This window comes from Nyctereutes procyonoides, unplaced genomic scaffold (genome assembly GCF_905146905.1).
Source record: "Nyctereutes procyonoides isolate TBG_1078 unplaced genomic scaffold, NYPRO_anot_genome, whole genome shotgun sequence".
Classification (NCBI taxonomy): Eukaryota; Metazoa; Chordata; class Mammalia; order Carnivora; family Canidae; genus Nyctereutes; species Nyctereutes procyonoides.
In genome coordinates, this window is record NW_026575147.1 from 24202402 (window position 1) to 24228949 (window position 26548).

The 26548-nt window shown below is 44.9% G+C and overlaps 2 protein-coding genes across 2 annotated transcripts; both read left to right on the forward strand.

Annotated features, from left to right (window-relative positions):
• The first annotated feature begins 726 nt into the window (after positions 1–726).
• Positions 727–24995, forward strand: OVGP1 (oviductal glycoprotein 1). The gene is made up of 14 exons (XM_055312310.1): positions 727–1606; positions 3564–3634; positions 3761–3815; positions 4291–4362; positions 12805–12834; positions 13249–13453; positions 14305–14499; positions 14733–14898; positions 15346–15470; positions 17359–17467; positions 17558–17743; positions 19414–19530; positions 23038–23173; positions 24271–24995. The coding sequence occupies exons 1-14, from the start codon at positions 1312–1314 to the stop codon at positions 24639–24641; spliced, it is 2133 nt and encodes a 710-aa protein (XP_055168285.1). The 5' UTR covers positions 727–1311; the 3' UTR covers positions 24642–24995.
• WDR77 (WD repeat domain 77) lies at positions 4375–8330 on the forward strand. The gene is made up of 3 exons (XM_055312311.1): positions 4375–5086; positions 5655–5723; positions 6305–8330. The coding sequence occupies exons 1-3, from the start codon at positions 4941–4943 to the stop codon at positions 6462–6464; spliced, it is 375 nt and encodes a 124-aa protein (XP_055168286.1). The 5' UTR covers positions 4375–4940; the 3' UTR covers positions 6465–8330.
• Positions 24996–26548: the final 1553 nt, after the last annotated feature.

A 26548-nucleotide genomic window follows, 5' to 3' on the forward strand; every position in this document is an offset into this window, starting at 1 on the left:
TTTTTAAGATCTTATTTATTCATGAGAGACACACAGGGAGAGGCAGAGACACAGGCAGAGGGAGAAGCAGGCTCCCTGTGGGGAGGCTGATCTGGGACTCGATCCCTGGACCCCAGGGTCACACTCTTAGCCGAAGGCAGACGCTCAACCACTGAGCCACCCAGGCGTCCCTAGACTCAACTTTCTATCAGAAAAAGTCTGACTTCATTTTTAAGTTCAGTTAAATTTGTCAGATGTGTCCTCAGGACAACCATCTGTCATAGTTTTCAAAATTTTCATTGTTAGGTAGAAATAGAGTCCCAGAATTCTCTAGTTGTTTGTGGTGTGTTGTGGTTTGTGGTAGGATGAAACAGGGCCAGCCTCTGCACTGAATTTTACCCAGATGCTCTTTGGCTTTCAGGGAAAAGCCCCTTTTGTTTAATACCTTAGGGTTTTGGAGGGATCCCTGGGTGGCTCAGCGGTTTAGCGCCTGCCTTTGGCCCAGGGCGTGATCCTGGAGTCTCGGGATCAAGTCCGGCGTTGGGCTCCCGGCATGGAGCCTGCTTCTCCCTCCTCCTGTGTCTCTGCTTCTCTCTCTCTCTCTCTGTCTATCATAAATAAATAAATAAATCTTTAAAAAAAATACCTTAGGGTTTTGGACACCTGGGCTTTGTACCATGGTGAGATGGGTAGGTGAGAAGTGCATATCCCTTCTAAAACTGGGAGGAGGGGAAAGTGAAAGAGGAGGTAGGAAAGGGGCACTGGCAGACTGGCAGCAGCTTCTCAGTTCAATTTTAGGAAAGAGAACTTTGTTTTTTTGTTTTGTTTCTAAGTTCAATTTATTTAGAATAGCTAGTAAGTGTTGATGGCAAAAAAAAATTCAAAGGATACAAGGTACATTATAGAGGACAGTTTGTCTCTCTCACAAACGGAACTTGCAGTTATCAGGTGTGCACCTCTGAGGAGGCAACCACTGTTACTGTTCCAGAATACTTTTTTATTGTTCCTCCAGAAATATTCTAAACGTATACAAGCAAAAGCCTATCTCCATCTGTCATTTGAATAGCTCTTTATTATTAACACAAATCACAGTATGCTCCTATTATAGCATAACACCCAGTGCTCATCCTGCCAAGTGTCCCTTTCAGTGCCCATCACCCAGTCACCCCAACCCCCGCCCACCTCCCCTTCCAATACCCCTTGTTCATTTCCCAGAGTTAGGTATCTCTCATGTATTGTCACCCTCACTGATATTTTCACTCATTTTCTCTCCTTTCCCTTTATTCCCTTTCACTAATTTTTATTTATTCCCCAAATGAATGAGACCACACAATGTTTGTCCTTCTCCGATTGACTTATTTCACTCAGCATAATACCCTCAGGTCCATCCATGTCAAAGCAAATGGTGGGTATTTCTCATTTCTTTTTTTTTTTCTTTTTTTTTTAAGATTTTATTTATTTATTCATGAGAGGCACAGAGCGAGAGAGAGAGAAAGGCAGAGACACAGGCAGAGGGAGAAGCAGGCTCCATGCAGGGAGCCCGACGTGGGACTCGATCCCAGGTCTCCAGGATCACACCCTAGGCTGAAGGCAGGCACTAAACCACTGAGCCACCCAGGCTGCCCGGGTATTTGTCATTTCTAATGGCTGAGTAATATTCCATTGTATACATAAACCACATCTTCTTTATCCATTCATCTTTTGATGGACACCGAGGCTCCTTCCACAGTTTGGCTATTGTGGATATTGCTGCTATAAACGTCGGGGTGCAGGTGTCCTGCCGTTTCACTGCATCTGTATCTTTGGGGTAAATCCCCAGCAGTGTAATTGCTGGGTCATAGGGCAGATCTATTTTAAACTCTTTGAGGAACCTCCACACAGTTTTCCAGAGTGGCTGCACCAGTTCACATTCCCACCAACAGTGCAAGAGGGTTCCCCTTTTCCACATCCTCTCCAACATTTGTTTTTCCTGTCTTGTTTTCACTATTCTCACTGGTGTGAGGTGGTATCTCATTGTGGTTTTGATTTGTATTTCCCTGATGATAAGTGATGTGGAGCATTTTCTCATGTGCTTGTTGTTCATGTCTATGTCTTCCTCTGTGAAATTTCTGTTCATGTCTTTTGTCCATGCATGATTGGATTGTTTGTTTCTTTGCTGTTGAGTTGAATAAGTTCTTTATAGATCTTGGATACTAGCCCTTTATCTGATAGGTCATTTGCAAATATCTTCTCCCATTCTGTAGGTTGTCTTGTAGTTTTGTTGACTTTTCTTTTGCTGTGCAGAAGCTTTTTATCTTGATGAAGTCCCAATAATTCATTTTTTTAAAAGATTTTATTTACTTATTCATAGAGACACACACACACAGAGAGAGAGAGGCAGAGACACAGGCAGAGGGAGAAGCAGGCTCCATGCAGGGAGCCTGACATGGGACTGGATCCCTGGTCTCCAGGATCACACCCCAGGCTGCAGGTGGCGCTAAACTGCTGCGCCACGGGGGCTGCCCCCAATAATTCACTTTTGCTTTTGTTTCTCTTGCCTTCATGGATGCATCTTGCAAGAAGTTGTGTGGCCAAGTTCAAAAAGGTGTTGCCTGTGTTCTCCTCTAGGATTTTGATGGAATCTTGTCTCACATTTAGATCTTTCATCCATTTTGAGTTTATCTTTGTGTATGGTGCAAGAGAATGGTCTAGTTTCATTCTTCTGCATGTGGATGTCCAATTTTCCCAGCACCATTTATTGAAGAGACTGTCTTTTTTCCAGTGGATAGAGGAAAGAGAACTTTGGTTGTATGTATGTATGTATTTATTTATTTATTTTTGTAGTTCGATTTGCCAACATATAGTATAACACCCAGAGCTCATCCTGTCAAGTGCCTCCCTTAGTGCCCATCACCCAGTCACCCCATCCCCCCGCCCACCTCCCCTTCCATCACCCCTTGTTCGTTTCCCAGAGTTAGGAGTCTTTCATGTTCTGTCTCCCTCTCTGATTTTTCCCACTCATTTTCTCTCCTTTCCCCTATGATCGTTTTCACTATTTTTTTATATTCCTCGTATGAGTGAAACCATATGATTGTCCTTCTCTCGATTGACTTATTTCACTCAGCATGATACCCTCCAGGTCCATCCACGTTGAAGCACATGGTGGGTATTCATTGTTTCTGATGGCTAAGTAATGTTTCATTGCATATATAAGGAAAGATAACTTTGTAAAGTTTATTTCCCTAAATGTATCAGTGTCTAGACCTCCCTTGAAAGTTTCTATATGCTGTCCTGAGGTGTGTGTACTAAAGTCTGAAAATTGCTATTCTGGGATGTAAATTCCTTCACTCTTCTTGCCCAGCCCCTGATCTTTCTTCCCTTGTCTTTACTGATTCATTGTCTTCCCCAAATGAATGAGACCAGATCTGCCTTTTAGTGTTAGAACTCCATCAACATTTTCCCTTAGGTTAAGTCTGATTCAAAAATCTCTCAGAAAATGTGTTAAATTGCATCATGAGATAAGGGGTCCCTTGGTGGTATCTGGGCTGCTTGGTAGTGATACCTGAAGCTTCTCTTTCATGCTTGCTTCTCTCTCTCCTTCACAGCTCACTCTGTGCAGGTCATCTGCGTCATGGCCTCTCCCCACAAGGATTCCATGTTCCTTTTATGCGGTGAGGTGAGATACGGCCTTTCCTTCCCTCCTCACTTCTAACCACACTCGAACCCTTTGGCCACAAGTCTAGTGTGGAGGCCTGCAGCTGCTTTTTAGATTGTGAAGCTCTTTTCCTGTTCCTCCTTCTAGGACAACAGAATTTTACTCTGGGATACCCGCTGTCCCAAGCCAGCATTACAGATGGGTAAGTCAGAGCTAGTGGTGGAAGGGTGGTAGTAGGAACCCACCTGGAAGAGGCTTCCTGGGTCAGAGACAAAGACAAAGTCACCAGATGCTTAGTCATTGTGGAATAAGAGACATAATCACTTTGTTTCCCATTGAAGCTCTGTTGATTCCATTGTGGGCAGTGGGTAGCAAGATGAAGGGTTGGTTTGTGGGTGGCTGATTTACTTTACGTTTCTAGGATGGGTAGACAAAGGGGCCAGAATTGTTGTCTTCATGCTTTATACCTGAAACCTGCCTGTGACTAGTGTCCAGAAAGGACAAGAGGCCGAAAGATAAATGAAGGTATGAGGGTCGAGGACAAGGACACAACTACCTTAGCAGGGTTTGGGAAGGCAAATTAAGGTGCTTCTGGAACTTGGGGTGATTTCGTTTGAGAAACTCCTTCACAAAGCTGGGCTCTAAGTCTTGTTTCAGATCCCTCTTCTCTCTTGCAGGCTGCACTGCCTCTGGCTACCTTCCTACATCCCTCGCTTGGCATCCTCAGCAGAGTGAAGTTTTTGTTTTTGGTAAGGTATCCTCTCACACAGCATTTTGACTCTGGGAAGGGGGAGGATGAGAGCACGCTGACCCTGTAAAGCAAAAAGCCCTGGCCACTCCATCTCAGCAGCACACCTGAGCATTCTGTAAATTCTGCCAGTGGTGAGGTGGGAAGGTGAGATGATCCAAAAGTGGTTTTAGTTTGACTTTGCAAAATGTGATGACCTTTTTCCTGGTAGATTTGATTTCTGAATGTGTGCCTCAGCTCCTATGTTTTGGGTGCAGCCAGAAGTCAGTGGACCACAACAGAACAGTGGATTGTGCAGCCAGAAGTCAGTGGACCACAACAGAACATAACAGTGGATTGTTATGTAGAGAATTCTGCTGTAGAGTGGGGGTAGCGCTCATGCCCTCACAGCGATGAGGCTGTACCTGTGATGACATAGTTTGTGGTTAAAATAATAACTACCTCGTTCATTAATTTTCACAACCACCAGTGACTAATTATCCTCATTTTGCAAAAGAAGAAACTGATGCACAGAGTGGTTACCTTGTGTAAGTCTGAGGGACTAGCATTCAAATCCAGGTCTGGCTGACTCCAGGACCCATGTTCTTATCCACTGCGATGGGCTCCCTGCTTTCTCTAGGTGTTGAGAGTGGGACTGTCTCCCTGGTGGACACCAAGAGTGCAAGGTGTGCCCTCAGCTCAGCTGTGCACTCATGTGTCACTGGGCTGGTGTTTTCCCCACACAGGTACTGTCCTTTGTCCCCAAGGGCCTGCTGGATATGAATGGGACAGTGCAGGGGTCTGCTTATGTTTGCAGAGCATTAGCAGATAGATCATTCCTAAAGCAGACAGTGCCATAGCTGAGGTTTCAGAATGCTAAAGATCTCTTAAGACTATAGTCCTAAAGAAAAAAAAAAAAAAAGACCATAATCCTTTCGTGGGTGATGTGGTTTCTGTCTGCACATGGCTGAACAATGGTCTTGTTCCTGCTCAACACCCAAAAAGATGAATACTGTGGGCTATGGAGACTCTGGGTGGGAAAACTGTGTTTCTGGGTTATTGCTAAAGCTGCAAGGAGGGACCAGATGGGGTAGTTAGTTGCCAGGATGATTGTCAACCTGGCTTTGTTGCATTTCCCTCATCTTTCCCTGGAACTTGTAATGTGGACTTGAGTGGTAGCCAGACCTTAACCCAAAGTGAGGAGCAAGACACCTCCTCTAGGTCGCTTTAGGGTGTGGGTTGGGGACTAAACTGGACAGGATTCATCTTGGGACCATGACTTTACCTGTCATAACCCTCCCCTTGCTCTCCTAGAATTCCCTTCCTGGCCACTATCAGTGAGGACTGCTCACTCGCTGTGCTGGACTCAGGGCTTTCTGAGGTGTAAGTCATCAGGAATTGAGGAGAAGAGCTGAGGGTGGCTGTATCCTTTCTGTTTTCATTAAAGTACACCGAGTGCACTGTCTCACTCAAGGGGACTAGGTGATGGCAGCAGGCTGACACTGACTGTCTCCCTCTTCCTGGGGCTGACTCACAACCAGCTCTGTCCCTGGTCAAGGTGGGGTGTGGTGGCAGGTGGGATTTCCCAGCCTGGTGTTCCAGCTATCCCCCAGAAAGGAGCAGTCTGCCCTCTTCACATACAAGGCACATCCATAAAATGGGCCTGCTGTGGTGTGAAAGGCAGCAGAGTACTGGAATTATACTTCCTTCTTCGCTTGGATTTGCTCTCTGATCCTGGCCCATGTTACTACCCTTCTCTAGCCACCACTTTTATATGGAATTAGGGCACGGGACTGAGTAAAAGATGAGGTTCTCTGTGGATAACCGCATTGCCATGCATTTGGTGAAGTTCATGTAACACATCTAGAAAGGTGTCCTGGTTGTGTTGGATTCTCTCTCCTGTCCACCTTTGCTTTTTCCTCTTGTCTCTCACCATGTCCAAACTTTCCTTTTTTCTCTTTTAGGTTTAGAAGCCAAGCCCACAGAGACTTTGTGAGAGACGCTACGTGGTCCCCGCTCAATCACTCTCTCCTTACCACAGTGGGCTGGGACCATCAGGTCATCCACCACATCCTGCCCACAGAGCCTCTTGCAGCCCTTGGACCTAAGAGTATTTCTGAATAGATTGGATTTAAGACAAAAAGCAAATCCCCCATGAGTATCCACTCCCTTTGCCCCTGCCCTGTCAGCCTGTGAGACCACACAGGAGCCTTACAGTGAGCACAGATCTGGGCAGTTAATAGGCATTGTCTCTCAGCCTGAGGGAGACTGAATTCTGGGATCCTGTAGTCATAGGGAAGAAAAACATTCTTAAAATTGGATATGTAGGTATGTCTGAGTGTGTGTGTGTGTAGATACATAGTTTTTGGTGGTGGGAGGGAATTAAGTCCATCTTACATCTTTCCCAAGCTCTCCCCCCTACCAGAAACAAAAACAAAAAAAAAAGTTCACAAAAGGGTTTTATGCTTCCTATGTAGCTGTGCATGAGAAATTGGCCGTGACTGGATGAGGTATGGGATGTGGGCATCCCTGGATTCTTGGAGGCAGCTATATATACTACTCATGGAGACGGGAGCAACTTTATTTTTTATAGAACTTAATCTGCCTTTCTCATGGCATACTTCCATTCACAAAAATCCTGCTTAGCTTACCTCAAGGAAGAGTCAGGACACTCATCATAGTTTTGCACATCTCTTTGCCATTAAACAAAGTCAAAAATGCATTTTTCTGGTTTTTCAAAATTTTGCCTGGTGCCTGGGTAATGCTCCCCCTCCACCCCCTGCCCATGGAATTGTATATATGAAAGATGAGTGTCATAGATACCATGGAAAAAAGTTGGGATGATGGAGAGCTTAAAATTCAGTTAAGTTAAAAACTGGCACAGACTTGCAGAAAAATGTCAGCCATGTTTCCCACTGAAAAACAGCTTGAGGCCTGACTCTCCTGGCCTCTGGATCCCATTCTCTGGACATAGGAAGTCTGAATGCTGTTTCTGTGGACTCTGAAGATTTTATAAAGTGCAGCATCAGAAAATCAAAAATACTTTTTGGTGAGATAAAAAGCTTAGGCTTTGTTGGCTTGTCTTTTGAAGGGTGTGTTATGTGCAGTTAGACATATCTCACTATGTGAGGCATCTGGGTATCAATCATGGCCCAGGATTTGTGTGTGTGCTTCCCTAGCCCCTTAAGAGTAGCTAGATGGAATTTAAATATTGGGTTACTTGGGTTGGTGGACTGGCTATTGCCAGAAGTCCTGGTCAGTTATTGATTATGAAATACAATCAATTATGTACTTTGGTGCTTTGCAAGTTTAGCTCAGCTGCAGTCACATGAAACTGGGCAGTTTGAAGGAATATGGACAGAATATTTTAAGTAAAGCTTCCATGCTTCACCCTTGCCAGACATGAGCTCTGTTGTCACAATGACCCCAAGTAAAAACATTGGAATTTGTAGTCATGTGATTACTGGGTTTGGGGTAAGGTGGGAAGAAAGCCTTCACTGTTCTTAACAGTAACTTCTTAGAGGTTAATAGGGGTGGGTAGGTAGAAATGCTTAAGTTCTTCACAGAGATAAACTTCACAAAGTTGTAATGGCTTAGAGAAAGTGAGAAGGGATGGGGTGGGTAGGAACTAAATTTGCCCAGTCCTTTTCCTCTTGCACTTGAATGATGGAGAAGAAAGCAGTGAAGTGAGAACCCAAGGAAATGTCTGTATCAAGGTGGTTAAAATGACAGCAAAGAGGAAAAACCTAGTTTTTGAAAACTCACATTATCTTACTGTTAAAAAAAAAAAAAAGTTGGTTTGGATTCAGATCTGTGCCAATGAGAGTAATTACATCTATGCCACCAAGACATTTGCAAATTGATCAAAATCACCATACCAGGTAGGAATTGGCCATGGGCACATAGGCATTACTTGATTTACCATCACATCATAGCAGCAAAATAAGCAAATAGTACTACCTTTATTTATTAAAATAATTCTTTCTTGAATTGTCTCATTTTTTAAACAATATGAAATTAGGGTTGTAGGGATATTATACACTTTTCAATACACATTAATTTTAAATCCTGCACAACCAAAAATTGTCACATATCAAATATTGGGAAACTGCCATATCTATCCCATTTGGTTTTTTTAAAAGATTTATTTTAAGTAAACTGCACACCACACGTGGACCTTGAATTTACAACCCTGAGGTCAAGAGTCTCACATTCTACCTACTGAGCCAGCCAGCTGCCCCTATTCATTTTAAAGATTAAAATGGGTAAAGATCTTTCAAGTTTTACCAATCTGTAGTCAACTGTCTTTGGACTCTGGATTCAACCAATTGATTTTGTTTAGGTCATACTTGTCCAATTTGCACATGAGTATCATGAAAGATTTGGCCGAATGCTTTGTTAAAACCAAAGTATTTCAACTCTGATCTTGCCATCTAGTTGAGTATTGTAAAATACAGCAAGGGGTGCACTACTGTAGGCCACTTCTTCAGGAAGCCAAATAAAAGACATTTGTAAATGTCTTCTCATGAGAACAAGCTAAGCACTAGGGAGGAGTATTTTCAAATATCTGGGTGGGTGTGTAAAATATAAAACAATAGTTGTATTTTCTGACACTGAGAGCTCCAGGGTTGAGAGCAAACAGAGTGACCTGGCAAAATGACTTTGAACATAACCCTCATTCAGCATTTACTATTCATCATCTGCTATACACATGGAGTCACAGTTGCCATCCTTGGCATGGTCATCACTGACCGAAGCAGAGGTCACTCCTAGGCATCTATTGTTATATCGTGGTGTTCTCTTTATCTTCCATCATCCCAGGGCATGGAATGGAATGGTTAGGTCTGAGATCCAGCCTTACCCACTGTAGCAAAGTAGGATGCCAGAGGACTGACCCAGGTGCAGATGACGGTTCAGACTGACAAGCAACTTTAACTCTGTGCTGGGGACAGTATTAAGAACTAGTGCTGGCCATGAATCTCACATATATGAAATATATATATATATATATATCAAGAGTGCAGTCTCTGGTATTAAAAACCTAGTTGCATCATTGAGGTATGTGGCTTGAACAAGTTGTTCAACTGTAACTGAGTTACATAATGTGAAAATAAGGATTATCAAGTTTTCATAATCTGAAAATGGGCAATTTTTTTTTGTTAAAGGTCAATGTGATAATGTATTTTCACGCAAAACAATGGAAAGCTTCTCTCATTCCAGCATCACACATTCTGTTAGCTGTGTCAATGCAGACAAAATCTGCCCTAATCCAGCATTTCCCAAAATGGAGTCCAGAGAATTTTTTCTTACAACAAGCTCAACAGGAAAAGAATTACAAGGCCAAGAAGTAGAAAAATTCTAAGCTAATCAATATCATATTTGTTTACCACTAGAGTTTCCAGAAGTATAGTACACAGAGGGGTGCATTTGGAATCTTTCTGAAGACAGAGTATGGAGTATTTTCCAGATTTGTTGGGGGCACAGGACCCTTTTAATCTAGGGGCCATTTGCTATATTGTCTCAATTCTAAAATGTATATTTCTTTCATATTTTAATGTTTCCGATGTTAGGGCTATCTTAAAATCCAATGTACATTTAACAGAGAAATAAAATTATTCTAAAATTGAAAAAAAAAGAACTAGTGCTGGGCAGGAGTTGGGATGGAAGGGCACAAACCTAGTGGGAAATCTCAGTGATATGGAATCTGGGGGACAGGAGGCAGCATGAGGGGAAGCTTATGAGTCAAGAGAGGCAGGCATTCACTTCAAGGGGGTCTTAAAAGATAGGCAACAAGGGCTCCAGGTGACTGGCACGACTGAATCAGGACCCAGGCTGTGGGGAACAACTGTAGTGCCTATAGTTTACAGAACAGGAAGAGAAATTAATGCAAAGACCTGTTAACAATTAGGTGACTCAGGCTAGGAATTGGAAAACCCCACTAAGAGCACAGGCATTAGTGTTAGAAACCAGACCAGGGGAAATGTAACCAGTGGCACAAGTTGTTGCCCAGCCTGACCCATTGTTGCTCAAGAGGCTTGCTTGATCGTCTCCTGATGCAAGGTACTCTTAGCCCAAGGAATGGAATGTGACACTGGGCGTGCAAGTAGGACTCAAGTGGTCCCAGGATTGGTGCACAGTAAGAGTTGGATCTCAAGTCTGTTTAGCAGCAAAAATCCTATTTTCCCCACTGCCCCTATCCAGGAGAGATGAGAGACACATACTTCTCCAGGAGGGACACATACACTAGCTCTTGAGTATATGATCAGTCTGTTCACTAGAAGCTCCCTGAGAGCAGAAACAACGTCTTGCTCACCGTTGTATCTAGAGTGCCCAGCAGGGCCTGGCATATGCTCAACAAATACTCATTTAGTACTTAAAGGAAGCAAAGATGGATGAACAAATGGAACAGTATTTTTAGGCGGGGTGTTCCATCGGGCTTGCCTAGGGTTTTACTGAAATATCCTTTGTGTAACCATTCTATACCATTTAATGCTTTTATCACATGATATCACAGCAATCTGATTAAAAAAACGACTTTTATGATTTCTTCATACTGGAAGTGATGTAAATTCCACCACTAGTCATTATACTTCCCCGTGTCATTTATTATATTGACATCTGGTTAGTCCCTCAGTGTCAAGTGGACTAGGTGAGCTCTCAGTCTTCTGAGAAGATGGGCACCCAGTTTCTAGTCCTTCATGATTGAGACTCAACCCCTGAAATGTGGGACCTACTCATGATCTGAGATCCTCTGTAGCAGAAAAAGAACATTGATGGAACATAAAAGCATCTGGCTACGGATCTATTTTGTTTATTCTTCATATTGTATTTTTAAAATATTGGCCCTCAGGTATCCAGAATTATACTCCTTATGTTCCTTAGGTTCATAACACATTCTAGCCCTGGCTCATTCATATACTGGCTCAAACATTCTCGACTCCCACAAAAAATCAGATTTTTGTCTTCTCTTGAGAAGTTGAGACATCTTCCAATATGAGGTCTATTCCACTACATGGCAGCCATTGGTGACTACTTGGAGTGCAGTCCCTGCTCTGTTGTCTCCTGACCAAGAGGCTTCGTGTTAGTTGGTGTCTATCACTGGGCTTGAACTATTCTTCTAATAAAGTGGAGAGTGAGCTATTCCACTGTGTCCACTTCACTCACTTATGTTACCTGAACGTTACCTGCCTGGCAAGTGTCAGCACGTGAGTTTGAGAACCTCACTCTGTGGGGCAACTCTATTGGCGTCCTTAGTAACAGCTACTATTTACTGAGCCCGTATGACACACAAAGTCCTGAACTAACCATTTTTCATACATTATCTTTTCAATTTCTATAAAATCTTATGAGGTGAGTATGAGCTGTTCTCTCTACAAGTACGGAAGCTGCAGCTCAAAGATCTAAGTAACGCCCACAATTACAAAACTTCTAACTGATGACACTGAGATTAAAACCTTAGCCTGTCTAGGTCCAAAGCTGGAACTTCTATCCTTTATATTACACTGCTTCCCTAACCAATAGTCTGATAACAGTGGAATTACTGCCTCCATACAGGATTTACTCTTCATAGTCCATGGGAGGCAAATACCAGGAATAGAGCTGAGCACTGCCCTGCCCTCACCATGGCCCTTGGCGACATCCACCGTGTGCCAGTATCAGATCAAGCTATTTCTTTGTTGGCTCTGAAAGCTTCAGCTCTGCTGGAGAGGGAGGATGGGAGGTGCTAGGGTCACTGTGACTCGGGCCCATTAATCACTGACCCGGCTTTTGTGTCTGTCTGGGCTCTGCCAGCAATGTCCCAGGGCTGTGCCCAGGGAAGCTCCTATAAAGAGGCTCGAGCCCTAGCCTTGCAGCTCTCAGACCTTTGAGATGGGCAGGCTGTTGCTGTGGGTCGGTGAGTGTGGCAGGTCCCAGCCCCCACAATACCAGGCTTCCAAAGTTTGTCACCTCTCGAGTACCTGAGAAGCAGCAGGGTTGGATTAGGTGGAGGTAGGATGGGACATAGTGAAGGACCGGAGAGGCTCAGGCAGGAGTGATCTGAGCAGTGGTCCTCAAATCCAGCTGCCCATTAAATATCTTTATTCCCAGTTCCACCTTGGACCAGTGAAGTCAGAATCTCTAGGGGAGGAGCCAGAACATCACTACTTGTTATACTTGTTGCCGGGGTGAGAACCACTGGCCTAGAGCTTTTGCTAGAACTTCTATGTTATCTTGTCCCAGTGATAACCATGTGTGTATCCATATGGTGTTTGTTGGGGTGAATAGGAGCCTCGATAGATCTGGCTCTACTGGCTCCACTTAGAAAAGAGGAAACAAGTGAACAGAGCGTGTCTCCATTTGTGCGTCTGTGTCTGGCTATGGGGCTCAGTTGGCTGGTGCACCGGTGAACTGGAGGGGGGCTGGGGCACGTCACTCTGGGTGTGCATGTGAATCTGAGTGTGACTCCATCCTGTGTTTCCTGCAGGGCTGCTTCTTGTGCTGAAACACCATGATGGTAAGGAAATTGCATCCTCCTCCCCAGAGCCAGGGAGAGCCCTCTTTGGCTGGGACGCACTCTGTGTTGAGTACCTCCTGCAGCTCCTCCCTGCCCTGCTCCTGTGTCAGGGATCATTGATCTGCTGCAGTTCAGCGGAGGATTTTCAGTCATGTGTGCCCTGTGTCACTCTGTGTGCCATGATCGAGAGTTGAGGATCCATTCTGATCAGGATTCCAGAAGGCATTCTTTTCCCTCTGGGGTGTTGGCAGTAGGGGCAGAGGGGGGACCAGACCTCTGTAGCTTTGGGCTGTGTTTGTAAGGGGGATGTTACGGTGGCCTGGCCACCTGGGCTGTGTTCACAGCTGTCTGTGGAAGCTGAGCTCCAACTCCTCCCTTGGTTTGTGCTAGCTGACCTGTGTTCTCCCTTGCCAGGCGCAGCCCACAAACTGGTGTGTTATTTTGCCAGCTGGGCACAGAGTCGCCCTGGGCCTGCCTCCGTCTTGCCCCATGACCTGGACCCCTTTCTCTGCACCCACCTGATCTTTGCCTTTGCCACCATGGAAAACAATCAGATTGTTGCTATGACTTCCCAGAAAGGGAAAATTGTCTACCCAGAGTTCAACAAGCTCAAGGAGAGGTGTGTTCATACTGCATGTGGGGATCGTATTTTCAGATTTTACAGACAGAAGAAAATTAATCCTATTTCTCTTGTTACTCATCAACTTTCTTCTGATTCTTCTGGCCCTAACCTCCTCCCGAGGTTCCTCGGGAGCATCCCTGCCTGAGAACTCCCCATTGAATAATACTCTGAGCTCATTCTTGCCTCCTTGCCCTTGTGAGGTCTTTGTTGCCTCTGCCTGGCAATCCTCAACTTACCCTTCAAGCCAGTGGGGGGTGGAGTTCATGTACTAATGCTGTTAGAATGCTTCAAGGAGAGCCTGCATATCACAACTGCTAGTGTCTTTATCACCATTTGTCACCTGCATCCCCCAGGCAATGAGCCCCGCAAGGGAAGGAGCAGGGTCTCTAATATGTTTGTACACCAGTGGCTAGGTGAATGCTTTGCACACAATTGGTGCTCAGTAAGTGCTTGCTTAGATATTCCTGATGCCAGAACTCCTGGGTTCTCTCCCTGTCCAAGGGGAGGTCTGCCATTACTTAGTGGTTATAAATGGCCAAGGTAAAAATCCTTGTCATTAGAACACAAGCTCCCTGAGAGCAAGGAGCTTGTCTGTCTCGCTCTCTGTTTTATCTCAGTCAAGCACCTAAAGCAGTCAATGGCATGCAGTAATTGCTCAATATTTGTCAACTAAGAAAACAGTGAAAAGAAATATTTTAGATTACTTCTCTCTTTTCCTCTACATGGGAGCATCACAGGGATGTAGGGGAGTTTTGTGGACTCTGGACAGCTGGTGGGGGGAGTGGGTCCCAGGTTGTGATGATCCATGGCTTGATTACTAGACCCTCTTTTCCTTTCTTTTATTCCAGGTATTTTGCTCTGCTCTTCTCTCTTCCTCCCTCCACCTGCCTTCCCCTTTCACTTCTCTCCTCCCCCACACTTTCCACTGTTCCCCAGGGACCCACTGGAATGGAGACCAGCTCATCTCCCTCTATCTCACATCATAGGAATAGGGAGCTGAGAACACTGCTGTCCATCGGTGGCTGGGACTTTGGCACATCCAAGTGAGACTCTGCAGCCCCTCCCTGCTGCTTGAATTCCCCAATCCCGGTCCCCATTGCTGGGAGGGGCTTCTAAGAAGGGTTGAGGGATTCCAAGGCCTGCCCTCCTTTCCTCCGGCCATACCTGTGTGCCCTCCATAGGGCACAAACCCAGGGGTTGTGTGGAGGTTGTGGTTCTGCAGGAACCACAGACCTTGCCTCACTTCCTTCCTTGCCTCACCCGGGGTCTCCTGCAGGTTCACCACTATGCTGTCCACATTATCCAACCGGAAAAAGTTTATCAATTCAGTTATATTGTTACTGAGGACATATAATTTTGATGGTCTGGACCTCTTCTTCTTGTACCCTGGACTAAGAGGCAGCCCCATGAGTGATCGGCGGACTTTTCTCCTCTTAATCAAAGTAAGGCCAAGTTTCACAGTACCAGGACCCTGCAGTGATTCTGTTTTTTAAAATCATATCTGGGCTCATGGCATAAGAAGAGCAGAATGTTCTTTTACTGCCATCAAACTAGAAGTGTCAGGCAAAAGAGCAGGAGTCTTGTGGTATCTCTTTCTTCACATCCAGGTCCTGCTCCAGCCCTGTGGCCCAAGTGACACCTCCTCTGCACAAGGTCCTGGCCGCCCCCAGGCAGGCAGTCTGCAACTTGTGCTCCTGACCTTGCCTGCCACCCCTGACCCCTCCATTCACTTACCACATTGGCTCAAGACCATCTCTTCAGGAGCCTGGGGGCAGGGCCTCCGTGTCCTCAGAGCCTGGCTTGAGCTCCGTAAATAAAGCTTTCCTGGATGATCCTTTCGTTCCCTGACTGTTTGGTCTGTGTCTCAGCATCTACCTCTTTCTTGGCAGGAGCTCCTATCTGCCTTCCAGAATGAGGTGAAGCTTGACATGCGTCCAAGGCTGCTGCTCTCTGCTGCTGTCTCTGGGGACCCACACATCATACAAATAGCTTATGATGTGCACCTTCTAGGAAAGTGAGTGGGTCTGCCTGATGGGACAGGATGTTGGAGGGGAGGGAGCAGATCACGCTCAGAACCACAGCACTGCCTAAGCATTGCCTGTGAGCTCTCCATGTAAGGGTGCCAGGTGAGGAGTGTGGGTGGGGACAAGGGTTAGTTCCACATAGCCTAGGCTTTCTCTAGGAGATCAGAGGGAGGTGTAGAACCAGTCCTCACAGCCCCATCATCTCGGGTAGGGTGTTCCGCAAAGCCCTTTGCTGGGTCTCACGGGAAAGTGCACCACAGGCCTGGCCTCTGCTGCCCCAGGGGATAGCTGTAGACAAACATTGTGCAGCATGTGGCTGGCATCAGAGAAGTAGATGAGTAATCAACCACTGCCAAAAAAACAAAAATAGGAATGCCCAGGCCGGCCCAGCTATCCAAGCATGGGTCTCTGTGCAAAAGTTACAAAGAATAGCTCCTAACTCACTCTTTCTGGACATGCCAGCTCTGGGCTAATTCCCTCAAACCTCAGAAATTGAGTATTTACAAATGAGGACCTCAGGCTCCATGCAGAACAAAAGAGAAGATGGGGTGTTTCTGTGTGATTACACCAGGGAGCCTGGTTTCAGTGTGGGGCACAGGGGAGATACCCCATGGGGCCTAGAGTTTGTCAGCACTGGTCTTGATAGCCAGGCAAGATTGAGGGAGTCTGGCCATCACCCAGCTGGGTGACCTTAGGCAAGTTAGTGAGCCTGTCAGAGGCCCAATGTCTTCAGCTCTAAAATGGTACCAGATTAAAATTAAATGGTGGAATCCTTGTACACCTTTATGCCTGTGACCCGGGAAGTGCTTACTTACACTTATTCATTCTGAAAGTGTTCTGGAAGACATGGTTTCATTGGTGCCTTGAATGGTGGAAGGACAGAAGCTCTTTGGGTGCTGTGGGGCAGTACTGCCTTCTTCACGACAATTTATGCAACCTCTGTTAGCACTTATGTCAGGCATAAATGTGTTTCTTGTTTTTTTTTTTTAAGATTTTTGTGTATTTATTCATGAGAGACACAGAGAGAAAGAGAGGCAGAGACACAGGCAGAGGGAGAAGCAGGCTCCATGCAGGGAGCCTGACGTGCATCTCGATCCTGGGACCCCAGGATCATGCCCTGGGCCAAAGCCAGGTGGTAAACTGCTCAGCCACCCAGGGATACCATGAATCCCATGAATAAATTGTTTCTTTAAAAAAAATTTTTTTTTTATAATCTTTTTTTTAAATTTTTTTTTTTAGTTTTATTTATGATAGTCACAGAGAGAGAGAGAGAGAGAGAGAGAGAGAGAGAGAGAGGCAGAGACACAGGCAGAGGGAGAAGCAGGCTCCATGCACCGGGAGCCTGACGTGGGATTCGATCCCGGGTCTCCAGGATAGCGCCCTGAGCCAAAGGCAGGCGCTAAACCACTGCGCCACCCAGGGATCCCAAAAATTTTTTTTTAAGATTTTTATTTGAGAAAGAGAAAGCACAAGTTGGGGGTGGGGCAGAGGGAGGAAGGAGAAGCAGACTCCCCACTGAGGGCAAAGCCCATTACAGGGCTTGATCTTAGGACCCTGAGATCATGACCTGAGCTGAAGGCAGACGCTCAAACAATTGAGCCACCCATGTACCCCATGAATGTATTTTCTTGTCTGGCTCTTGCCTCCTTCCATGGAAGCTCTCAAGATGGCATGGGTCCTAACGCACGGTGGTCCCTAACTAAGAGTTTGCTGTGGTGGCAGCAAAGTAGATGGCACAGAGGGGCAGGCAGGCTGGGCTGAAATGGGAGGGAAATTTGGGTGGGTAGTGCACCACTGGTTAGCCAGTTAGTCCTCTGGTGACCTGACTTGAAAATCTAGTTAGCCTAATCTGTGTATCTCCTCCTCCTGCCCTTGCAGACTCCTGGATTTTATCAATGTCTTGTCTTATGACTTTCATGGAAGCTGGGAAAAGTTCACAGGACACAACAGCCCCCTGTTCTCTCTGCCTGGAGACCCCAGCTCTTCGGTAAGGAAAGATCTCAAGGGGCCCAGACACTACCCTGAGCCCAGGCCAGTGGGCCTCAGCAACACGGAGGGGTTTGTGCTCTTCCTGCAGGCATATGCCATGAATTACTGGCGAAAGCTGGGGGCACCCCCAGAGAAGCTCCTCATGGGATTCCCCACCTATGGACGTACCTATCACCTCCTTAAAGCCTCTAAGAATGGGCTGCAGGCCAAAGCTGTGGGACCCGCATCTCCAGGAATGTACACCAAGCACCCTGGTTTCTTGGCTTATTATGAGGTGACAGAAATAGGGACCTCTGTCTATTAGTTAGGGCTTCTACATCCTCTCCTGGGGGAAGAGCAAGGACAACTGGGCAGAGGCAAGGATGAGGTCTCTGGAGACAGGACAAAGAAGAAGTTTACTAGAGCAAGAGAAATTCACTATCTGAGATGTTTGCTTTTTCTTCAGGGGAAATTATTTGAGTCTTTTGTAAGGGATGATGGGCTGGGTGGAGTCTAAGTGGAAGGGGACTCCTCAAAAGAATCTTAACTGTTATACAAGTCAGTCCTGATTTACTACTCTCTGGCCTAAATAAAAATAACTAATAGTTGAAATATATATAATTTCAAACATTTGCAAAAGTATAAGAATAGTATAAGCTCTTCTTCCTTTCCCCCACTACCACCCACCCATCCCTCACCAGCTTCTGTCACTAACTACTCCTAGACAATCTTGTTTCATCTTCACCCCCTGACTCCCCTCCCTTCTTCCCACTACTAGGTTATTTTGAAGCAATTCCAAGACATTCCCTACTACAGATTCTTTTTTCTTACCCTAATTCCATTCTCTTATTCTCCATCTCAATGAAGCTTGCTACTGAGTGGAGGAAAGAGACATGGATCCAAGGGGATATAAGAAGTGTAGGGGGTGTGGAAAGGTTTCATGGAGCAGGTAGCTTTAGAGTAGAGCTCCGGAACACAAGAATAATCCTGATGGGCAGGAGCAAGGGAAGGGAAGGGCCTTGCAGGCAGAGGACAACAGGTCCTGAGGCACACAGTGTACGTGGGTGCTGTAGGTAGGAGCAGAGGTACAGTGTCTCTGCTCTGTGCGGAGGTAGGAGCAGAGGTACCTAGTCTCTGCTCTGTGCTGGCTGGCTGGAGATGTTTTCCTGCTAATCCTGTGAGGCATGGTTAGGAGTGATGGTGTAGTTGAGATAATGTTCTTGAAGGACATTACAGGCCAAAGAGATACTGCTAGAACCTTTAAGGAACAAAGAAAAAAAAAGGAAAATGAAAAGAAGAGAAAAGAAAAGGCCTCAGACAGATTCTGCAACTGGCCTGAATGCTTCTACCTCTTTATGGTATACAGTTTCCAGCACAAGGCCAGGCACCCAGTAGACACTCAGATGCTCAAGTGATTGTAACAATCCAGTTCTCCATACCTTTGAGAACTTTAAGTTTATTAGAGGTTTGCATGCTAGTTGGATAATTACCAAGACTGGGACCTTCATGCTGATTTCTAATGAAGAAAGGAAAGGTTTGCTTATGGTAATTCTTTGGATAAGATACAGGTTTGGCTGAGGTCAGATAGGTTACAGTTAGTAGTGTGGTATTGGCATTATTTAGCAAAGCCTGGTTTGGTTTCTAAGGATGTCAGATAGGTTACAGTTAGTAGTGTGGTATTGGCATTATTTAGCAAAGCCTGGTTTGGTTTCTAAGGATGTCAGCCACTCCTTGGTTCTCTCTTTGTATTATGGACATTAGAGAAAGGAACTGTTCTAGTAGAAATTTGTTCAGGAAAAAGAGAAGGTCCATTGTGAGTAACTTTCCTCTCCCTCTTTGGTCTGCCTCTTCTCACTCCCTGGTGAGGGATCCTTGGATTCTTTACCACCTGGAAAAGAGCCATGTGCCTGCTGGTGTTTCACTCTGTGGCACTTCTCAGAACTAACCTGGTGATCCTCCTGGCAGATTTGCTCCTTTCTCCAGAGAGCGACAAAGCGCTGGATTGATTTTCAGCAGGTCCCATATGCCTACAAGGGGAAGGTATGGGTTGGCTATGATGATGCCAACAGCTTCAGTTCCAAGGTAAGACCTTGGTTCTTTCTTGCTGTAGCATATAATTTCCTTCTGGCTTCATGAGACTTTTACCTGTACAGTCTGTGTGTGTATGGGTGGGTGTGTGTGCATGTGTGTGTGTGCATGTGGAGGATAAAAAGGTGAGGTTGATTAAATCAGGTGAATCTCAGGCATACCTGACCTACCTGGGGTCTCCTAATTCCATCAATCCAACTAACCCTCTCCTTTTGAAGAGAAGAAATCTCAGTGTTGAGGGTAGAAATTATTTCTCTCAGTTTACACAAATTTTTGGCAACAGTTTCTTCCTTTCTGTTTGGACCAGATAACTTTGTAACAGATAAATATCAATATGAGGTAGATCCTGCTAAGTGTTCCATGAATATCACTGATATGTGTTGGGGTAGAAACTCAGGGAGGGCTTCCTGAGGTAGGTGAGCAGCAGGAGGAGGTAATGACATGTGGACAGGCTCAGTGTGGGTACTGAAAGCCCATTCAAAGTAGGTTCAAAGAAGAATTTGGATGAGGTAGAGAATTTCTGTCAAGTATAAGAGAAGGCGGTCAAATGCACACTGGTTTATTTATTTTTTTTTAATTTTTATTTATTTATGATAGTCACAGAGAGAGAGAAAGAGGCGCAGAGACATAGGCAGAGGGAGAAGCAGGCTCCATGCACCGGGAGCCCGACGTGGGATTTGATCCCGGGTCTCCAGGATCGCGCCCAGGGCCAAAGGCAGGCGCCAAACCGCTGCGCCACCCAGGGATCCCTACACACTGGTTTATAGAGGGACTTGAATACTGGTGAAGGTGTTTGGTCCTCTTCGTGCAGGCATTTTAAGGCAAAATCAGGTTTCTGAGCAAGCATATGACCTGCAAGTTTGAAAACTTTAGAACCTAAGTGTGACCACCACGTCGTCTGGTGCAAGCAATGTCGAATGAAGTTGAGTGGGGCAGAGCTCTATAATGAATTAAACCAGAAATGACATACTTTCGTGATTTCTGAAACTTCCTCTGCTCTGGAATCACCTGAGACTTGATAAATGTAGGTCTGGGATCCGCCCCTGAATATTCAGCAGGTCTCAGAAAGAATCTGGAAATTGTTTTTAGTGTGTCCCCATATGGTCCTGCTGTAATCACTTTGGCATTTTAGAAGCTCTGAGGAGCACAAGGTATGCAGGTAAGATAATGAGAGTCTGGACTAAGTGATTGGAAGAGTAGGTAGTTTTTGAATGAGAAATTTTCAGGACTTGGAAACTGCAAGAATATCAGGCTTATTAGATAGATATCATAGTCTCCCCTACTGTAGGTGATACAGATAATTTTCCCTGGATTTCTCAGTGTTCCTGCACTGGCTGGGCATTCTGAGCAAAGGAAGCAGACCAGCTCCAATAAAAGTAGTAAGCAGCCTTTCCTCCTCCTCCAGAGCCTTTGCTGACTTTCAGAGATTGAACAGGTCCCCTTCCCAGGGAGGATTTGTCTACATTCCAGTGAAGCTCCTAATGTCTCTGGAGAGGATAAGGGTCTGATTTGCCAGCTGTTCTAGATAAGCTCAAGTCTCATGATTTTAGGATCCTTCTCCTGTACTGCAGACCTTGATGCACGTGTGAGTGACTGTCTGGCTTTCACCATGTTGGATGACATGGGCAACTGGGCAACTGGAACATGGGGACTGAAGTCAAGGTGCCATTTTGACTGTTCTGTTGCTGTGAGTAATGGTCTATTCTCTGACCCAGAGACCATGTGCACATGTGTGCATGTGTGTGTGCATATGTACACATAAAACTGGAAGGCTAACCTGTTAGTATATGCAGGATAAAAACTCAGGATCTTCACAGTTTCAGCTGATCTAATTGGGTCCCTCCTTCCTTTTATATCACATTTGGGGAAAATAAATCCCAGAAAGTAGCCAACTGATTTGGCTAAGTCTTGCAGCTATTTGGGTGTGATGTCTATCTTTTCCATCAACCATGACAGAGAATATGAGCATAGTAGTAATAGGACCAGGACTTGAGTCTAAACCCTGCCATTTAGTTATATCTGAGGTTTTAAAAATCATGGACCAAAGCCTTTGTTTTCTTATCTGTGAAAATGATTTCTCTCTTCTTTGTAGTGTCACTGTGAGATAAGGTATGTGGAAGTGATTTTATTTTATTTTTTAAGATTTTATTTATTTATTAATTCATGAAAGACACATGGAGAGAGGCCGAGACACAGGCAGAGGGAGAAACAGGCTCCCTGCATGACCCTGATGCGGGACTGGATTCCAGGACCCTTGGATCATGCCCTGAGCCAAAGGCAGATGCTCAACCACTGAGCCACCCAGACGCCCCTGTGGAAGTGATTTTATTTTATTTTTTATTTTTCTATAAATTTATTTTTTATTGGTGTTCAATTTGCCAACATATAGAATAATACCCAGTACTCATCCCATCAAGTGCCCACCTCAGTGCCCGTCACCCAGTCACCCCCACCCCCCACCCACCTCCCCTTCTACCACCCCTAGTTCGTTTCCCGGAGTTAGGAGTCTTTCATGTTCTGTCTCCCTTTCTGATATTTCCCACTCATTTTTTCTCCTTTCTCCTTTATTCCCTTTCACTATTTTTTATATTCCCCATATGAATGAGAACATAAAATGTTTGTCCTTCTCCGATTGACTTACTTCACTCAGCATAATACCCTCCAGTTCCATCCACATCGAAGCAAATGGTGGGTATTTGTCATTTCTAATGGCTGAGGAATATTCCATTGTATACATAGACCACATCTTCTTTCGAAAGAAGATGTGGTTTATGTGGAAGTGATTTTAAAGTAACATAGCAATATCTATGATTTAGAATGCTTATCGGGGTGATTATCATTGAGATCTTGGTGAGATAGTTTTTAATATTTATGAACATTTACTACATGCAAGGTATTGCTCCAAATGTTTTATATGTAGGGATTCTTTAAAAAAACATTTTTAAAGTTGTGGCAAAATATGCATAACAGAATTTGCTATTTAACCCATTTTTAGACATCCAGTTCAGTAGCACTAAGCGTGTTCATATTGTTGTGTAACTATCACCACCTTCCATCTCTAGAACTGTCTTATCTTCCCAAACTGAAACCCCATCCCCCTCTCCTCCAGCCCCTGGTAATTACTGCTCTGCTTTCCATTGATAGGAATGTGACTACTCCAAGTACCTCCTATGAGTGGAAGCATATAGTATTTGTCCTTTTGTGACTGGCTTCTTTCACTCAGAGTAATGTCTTTGAGTTCCATCCATTCTGTAGCATGTCGCATGTAGGAATTCTCTGGACCCTAAAAATTTCAGAAATGTTATTATCTCCTTTTTACATATGAGGCAACTAGACACATAAGGTTTCAAGATCACTCAGCTAGTAAGTTGTAAGGCTAGATTCCAATACAGGCTGTCCTGCTCCTGCCGTGTTTCCTGAGGGTCCATCTTTGGTGTTTTGACATTGTCCCCAATCTGGGGATGCCCAGCATAGCAGGTTGACTGACTACTGCTTTTTCAGGCAATGTTCATAAAGGAAGAGCATTTTGGGGGAGCCATGGTATGGACATTGGACCTGGATGATGCCAAGGGCACTTTCTGTCGCACTGGGCCTTTCCCCCTGGTCCACAAGCTGCATAGTCTCCTGGTGCAGGCTGGTGAGTAGCTATGGCCTGGAACTGGGGTTGGAAGTTGTATAACTAGGGTCTGGCTGGGTACCTTCTGTTCAATCCACAAGCTTTAGTGAAGCAGCATGACATCAAGGTAAGAGAATAAGCTTTGATGTCAGGCCAGTCCATTTTCTTGGTTTAGAGGCATGCTCCATTTGACCCATCTGAGGTTTGGTTTCCCTATCTGTAAAATGGGAATGATCCTTATACTCATGACATTATTACAGAACTAAATGAGATAAGGAATGAAAACTACTGGCTCAGAGTTAGTGTTTGATATAGGTCAGTTTATTTCTCTGTTGCTTCCTCCTGCTTTCATGGGACAAGGGCCAGAAGAGGAAGTCAGATTTCTTTTGACATCTCTTTGATAGTAGAGACTGCCCTGATAGGAGATGGAACCTGGCATGCTAGAGCTGAAACTTCCTTTGAGATATTTATAACCATTATTTTATGGAAAAAGAAACTGGGACTCTAAAAGCTAACACTGCTAGTCAGGAGGGGAGAGGGGACTCCAACCCAGTTCTTTACAAAATGCTGTTGAGGTTGGCCTCCTTGCCCTCAGCATTGTTGCTGGTGCCTTCTATGATAGGGGACAATGGGGGTTTCTGTTATTAGGCCGTGGGGGCAGCAAGGTCTTGCTGAAGGTATAATCAGTAAGGTCTAAGTGAGGCTTTAAGCATTGAAAACTGGCAGGCTCCCTGGGGTCATTCACCAGCAATGTAGGAAATCTGCTGAGTGCTTATGGGTACCTGGGTTCACGTTAACACAATGAGGTGAGGGAGCAGGGCTTCTATGTGGTAGGATTTTATCTATGCCCACAAGTGGGTGTATTATGAAATCCTTCAATTCTGGATTTTGGGAGCAGGTACTTCAGCCCTGGAGTGGTTGTAGTCCTGCCAGTAATTCATAGGATGGGAAGGAAGCAGTAGGAGTCTCATCCTGTTCTGATTATTTTCTCTAGAGTTCAACTCAACTCTTTTCTCCAAAATTTTGTCTCTCAACTGCTATGGATTCTCCAAAAACTGGCCCTGAAAGGCCAACCATAACCAAAGTATTGATCACTGATACGAGGTTTTCATTCCTAGGAGGAAAGTCTACAGCTACTAATACGCATGGAAAGTCTCAAAATACTAGTACTACAAGCCACAGAGGTGGGACTGTGAGCCCTACGAGCAAAACTGCATCCTTTGTAAGGCACACTGTGGCTCTGGAAGGGAAGACTGAGACTGTTGGAGAGACCGTGACCCTTGGAGAAATGACTATGATTTCCATGCAATTATTGACCTCTGTAAAGAAGGATAAGCCCTTTGTAAAGAAGGCAGTAGCTCCGGAAATGATGACTATCCCCTCTGGAAAGATGAAAGTCACTTCTGATGGGCAGACCAAGATTCTTAGAGGAGAGAATTTGACTTCTGAGGTGAACACTGACCCCCTGTTGGGTTATGTTGATCTTTAGATGGAAGCCAAAAGCAAGAGGCCATCCTCCGGCCCTGTCATCTAGCCCCAGGACACATTCCTCCTGATTTTGACAACCCTGTGTTCCCAAAAGGAAATGATTCCTCTGTCAACTCAATGACCCTTCCAACGAGTGCTCTCTAGAGAAAGAAAAACCCAGGAAACTCTGCTGTGGGTCAAGGAGCCTTAGCCTTGTTAAAGGCAGAAGCTGGGGAAAACCCTAGTCTTTTCTTGTAGGTCCCCCAACAGGAGCTGCTTTTACTCAGACATGCATAAACCATTCATGAGTACGAGCAGGCCCCAAAGCTAGTGAGTTCATCTCTTTTCTGTTGAATAAACTGGAAACACAAAAATCTGTCTGAGTTCTCTGGAGTTCTTTTCTTGAAATGACCTGTGCAATGCAATTGTCAGCATCTGCTTTCAAGTTCATTTTCCCCTACTGCTTTTTTGGAAGGAGGAAGTTTGTGTCTAGCCCATGCTGATGTTTCCAGTGTGGATTATGTGCTTCCCTCTCTGCCTTGAATAACTACTCCCCTCAGTGGTGGTCAGAGCCAGAATCTCTTCCAGGGCAGTTCCCACAATCCTCTTATTTCACTCCTGTGTAACATCTGCTCCCATGAATATGTCAGAACTACTCATGCCAAGGTAACTGGTAGTGCCCATGCTGTTATTTGCAGTGGCCAAGTCTCAGTTCCAACCTTCCTTGAGGCAGCAGCAATATTGACACACTTGGTCACGTTGTCCTCCTTGACACACTTTCTTCACTGTGCTTCTTGGTTTTGTTTTTACCTGAATGGTCATTCTTTCATAGTGTTCTATACTGACGCCTCTTATTTCTGATCACTTAGGTGAGGGGAGCTCTAAGTCTCTTCTTGGGGTCTCTTTTCTTCTATATTTACATTCGTACTCTTGGTGTTGTCATCTAAGCACATCACTTAGACAGCAGCTATAATATTGTCAAGAGAACAAAAGCACAAAAGAACATCTATAGCATGCTATCTTTCATGTAAGAAGGAAGAGGTTATAAGAAAGTACATGTCTGCTAATTTATGCACAGAGTAATACAGAAAGGATAAACATGGAAATAATGAGATTGGTACCTGTAGGAGTTGAGTGGAGATGGGATTGAAGGAATGGGAGACTGAGGAGAAGGTACAAGGGAAGGAGGGGGTTGACACTTACCTGAGTACTCATATTTGTGTAATTCTGACTTTTAGAATCATGAAAATGCTTCACGTGATCCACAAAAACAAATAAAATCAAACCAAAACTGAAATATAAGGAGTAACAAATGTATTTAACTGTATTGAAAATACAACAGGGACTTGTATTTTTGTCCCTGTTGCTGGCCCTGGGTGGCTCAGTGGTTGAGTGTCTGCCTTTGTCTCAGGCCATGATCCCAGATTCCCTGGTCTGAGTCCCACATTGGGTTCCCCACAGGGAGCCTGCTTCTCCCTCTGTCTGTGTTTCTGCTTCTCTTTCTGTGTCTTTCATAAATAAATAAATAAATAAAGTCTTTAAAAAAAAATAAAAAGAAAAGAAAATATTGGCAGCCCCGGTGGCTCAGCGGTTTAGGGTCTCCTTCAGCCCAGGGAGTGATCCTGGAGACTGGGGATCAAGTCCCATGTCGGGCTCCCTGTATGGAGCCTGCTTCTCCCTCTGCTTGTGTCTCTGCCTCTCTCTCTCTCTGTGTGTCTCTCATGAATAAATAAAAAATAAAAATAAATAAAAAAGAAAATACAACAACATAATCACATTGAAGGAATTAGGGATGGGAAGAACTAACCTTAGTAACTTTGGAAAATAGCACTTGCTTCTATATTGAAAGGCTGAAGACAAAAGGAACTATGGAAAAATATGGTAGTCTTAGCAAATTTGCTGTTTACAGGTATGTAAATTAGCAATTCT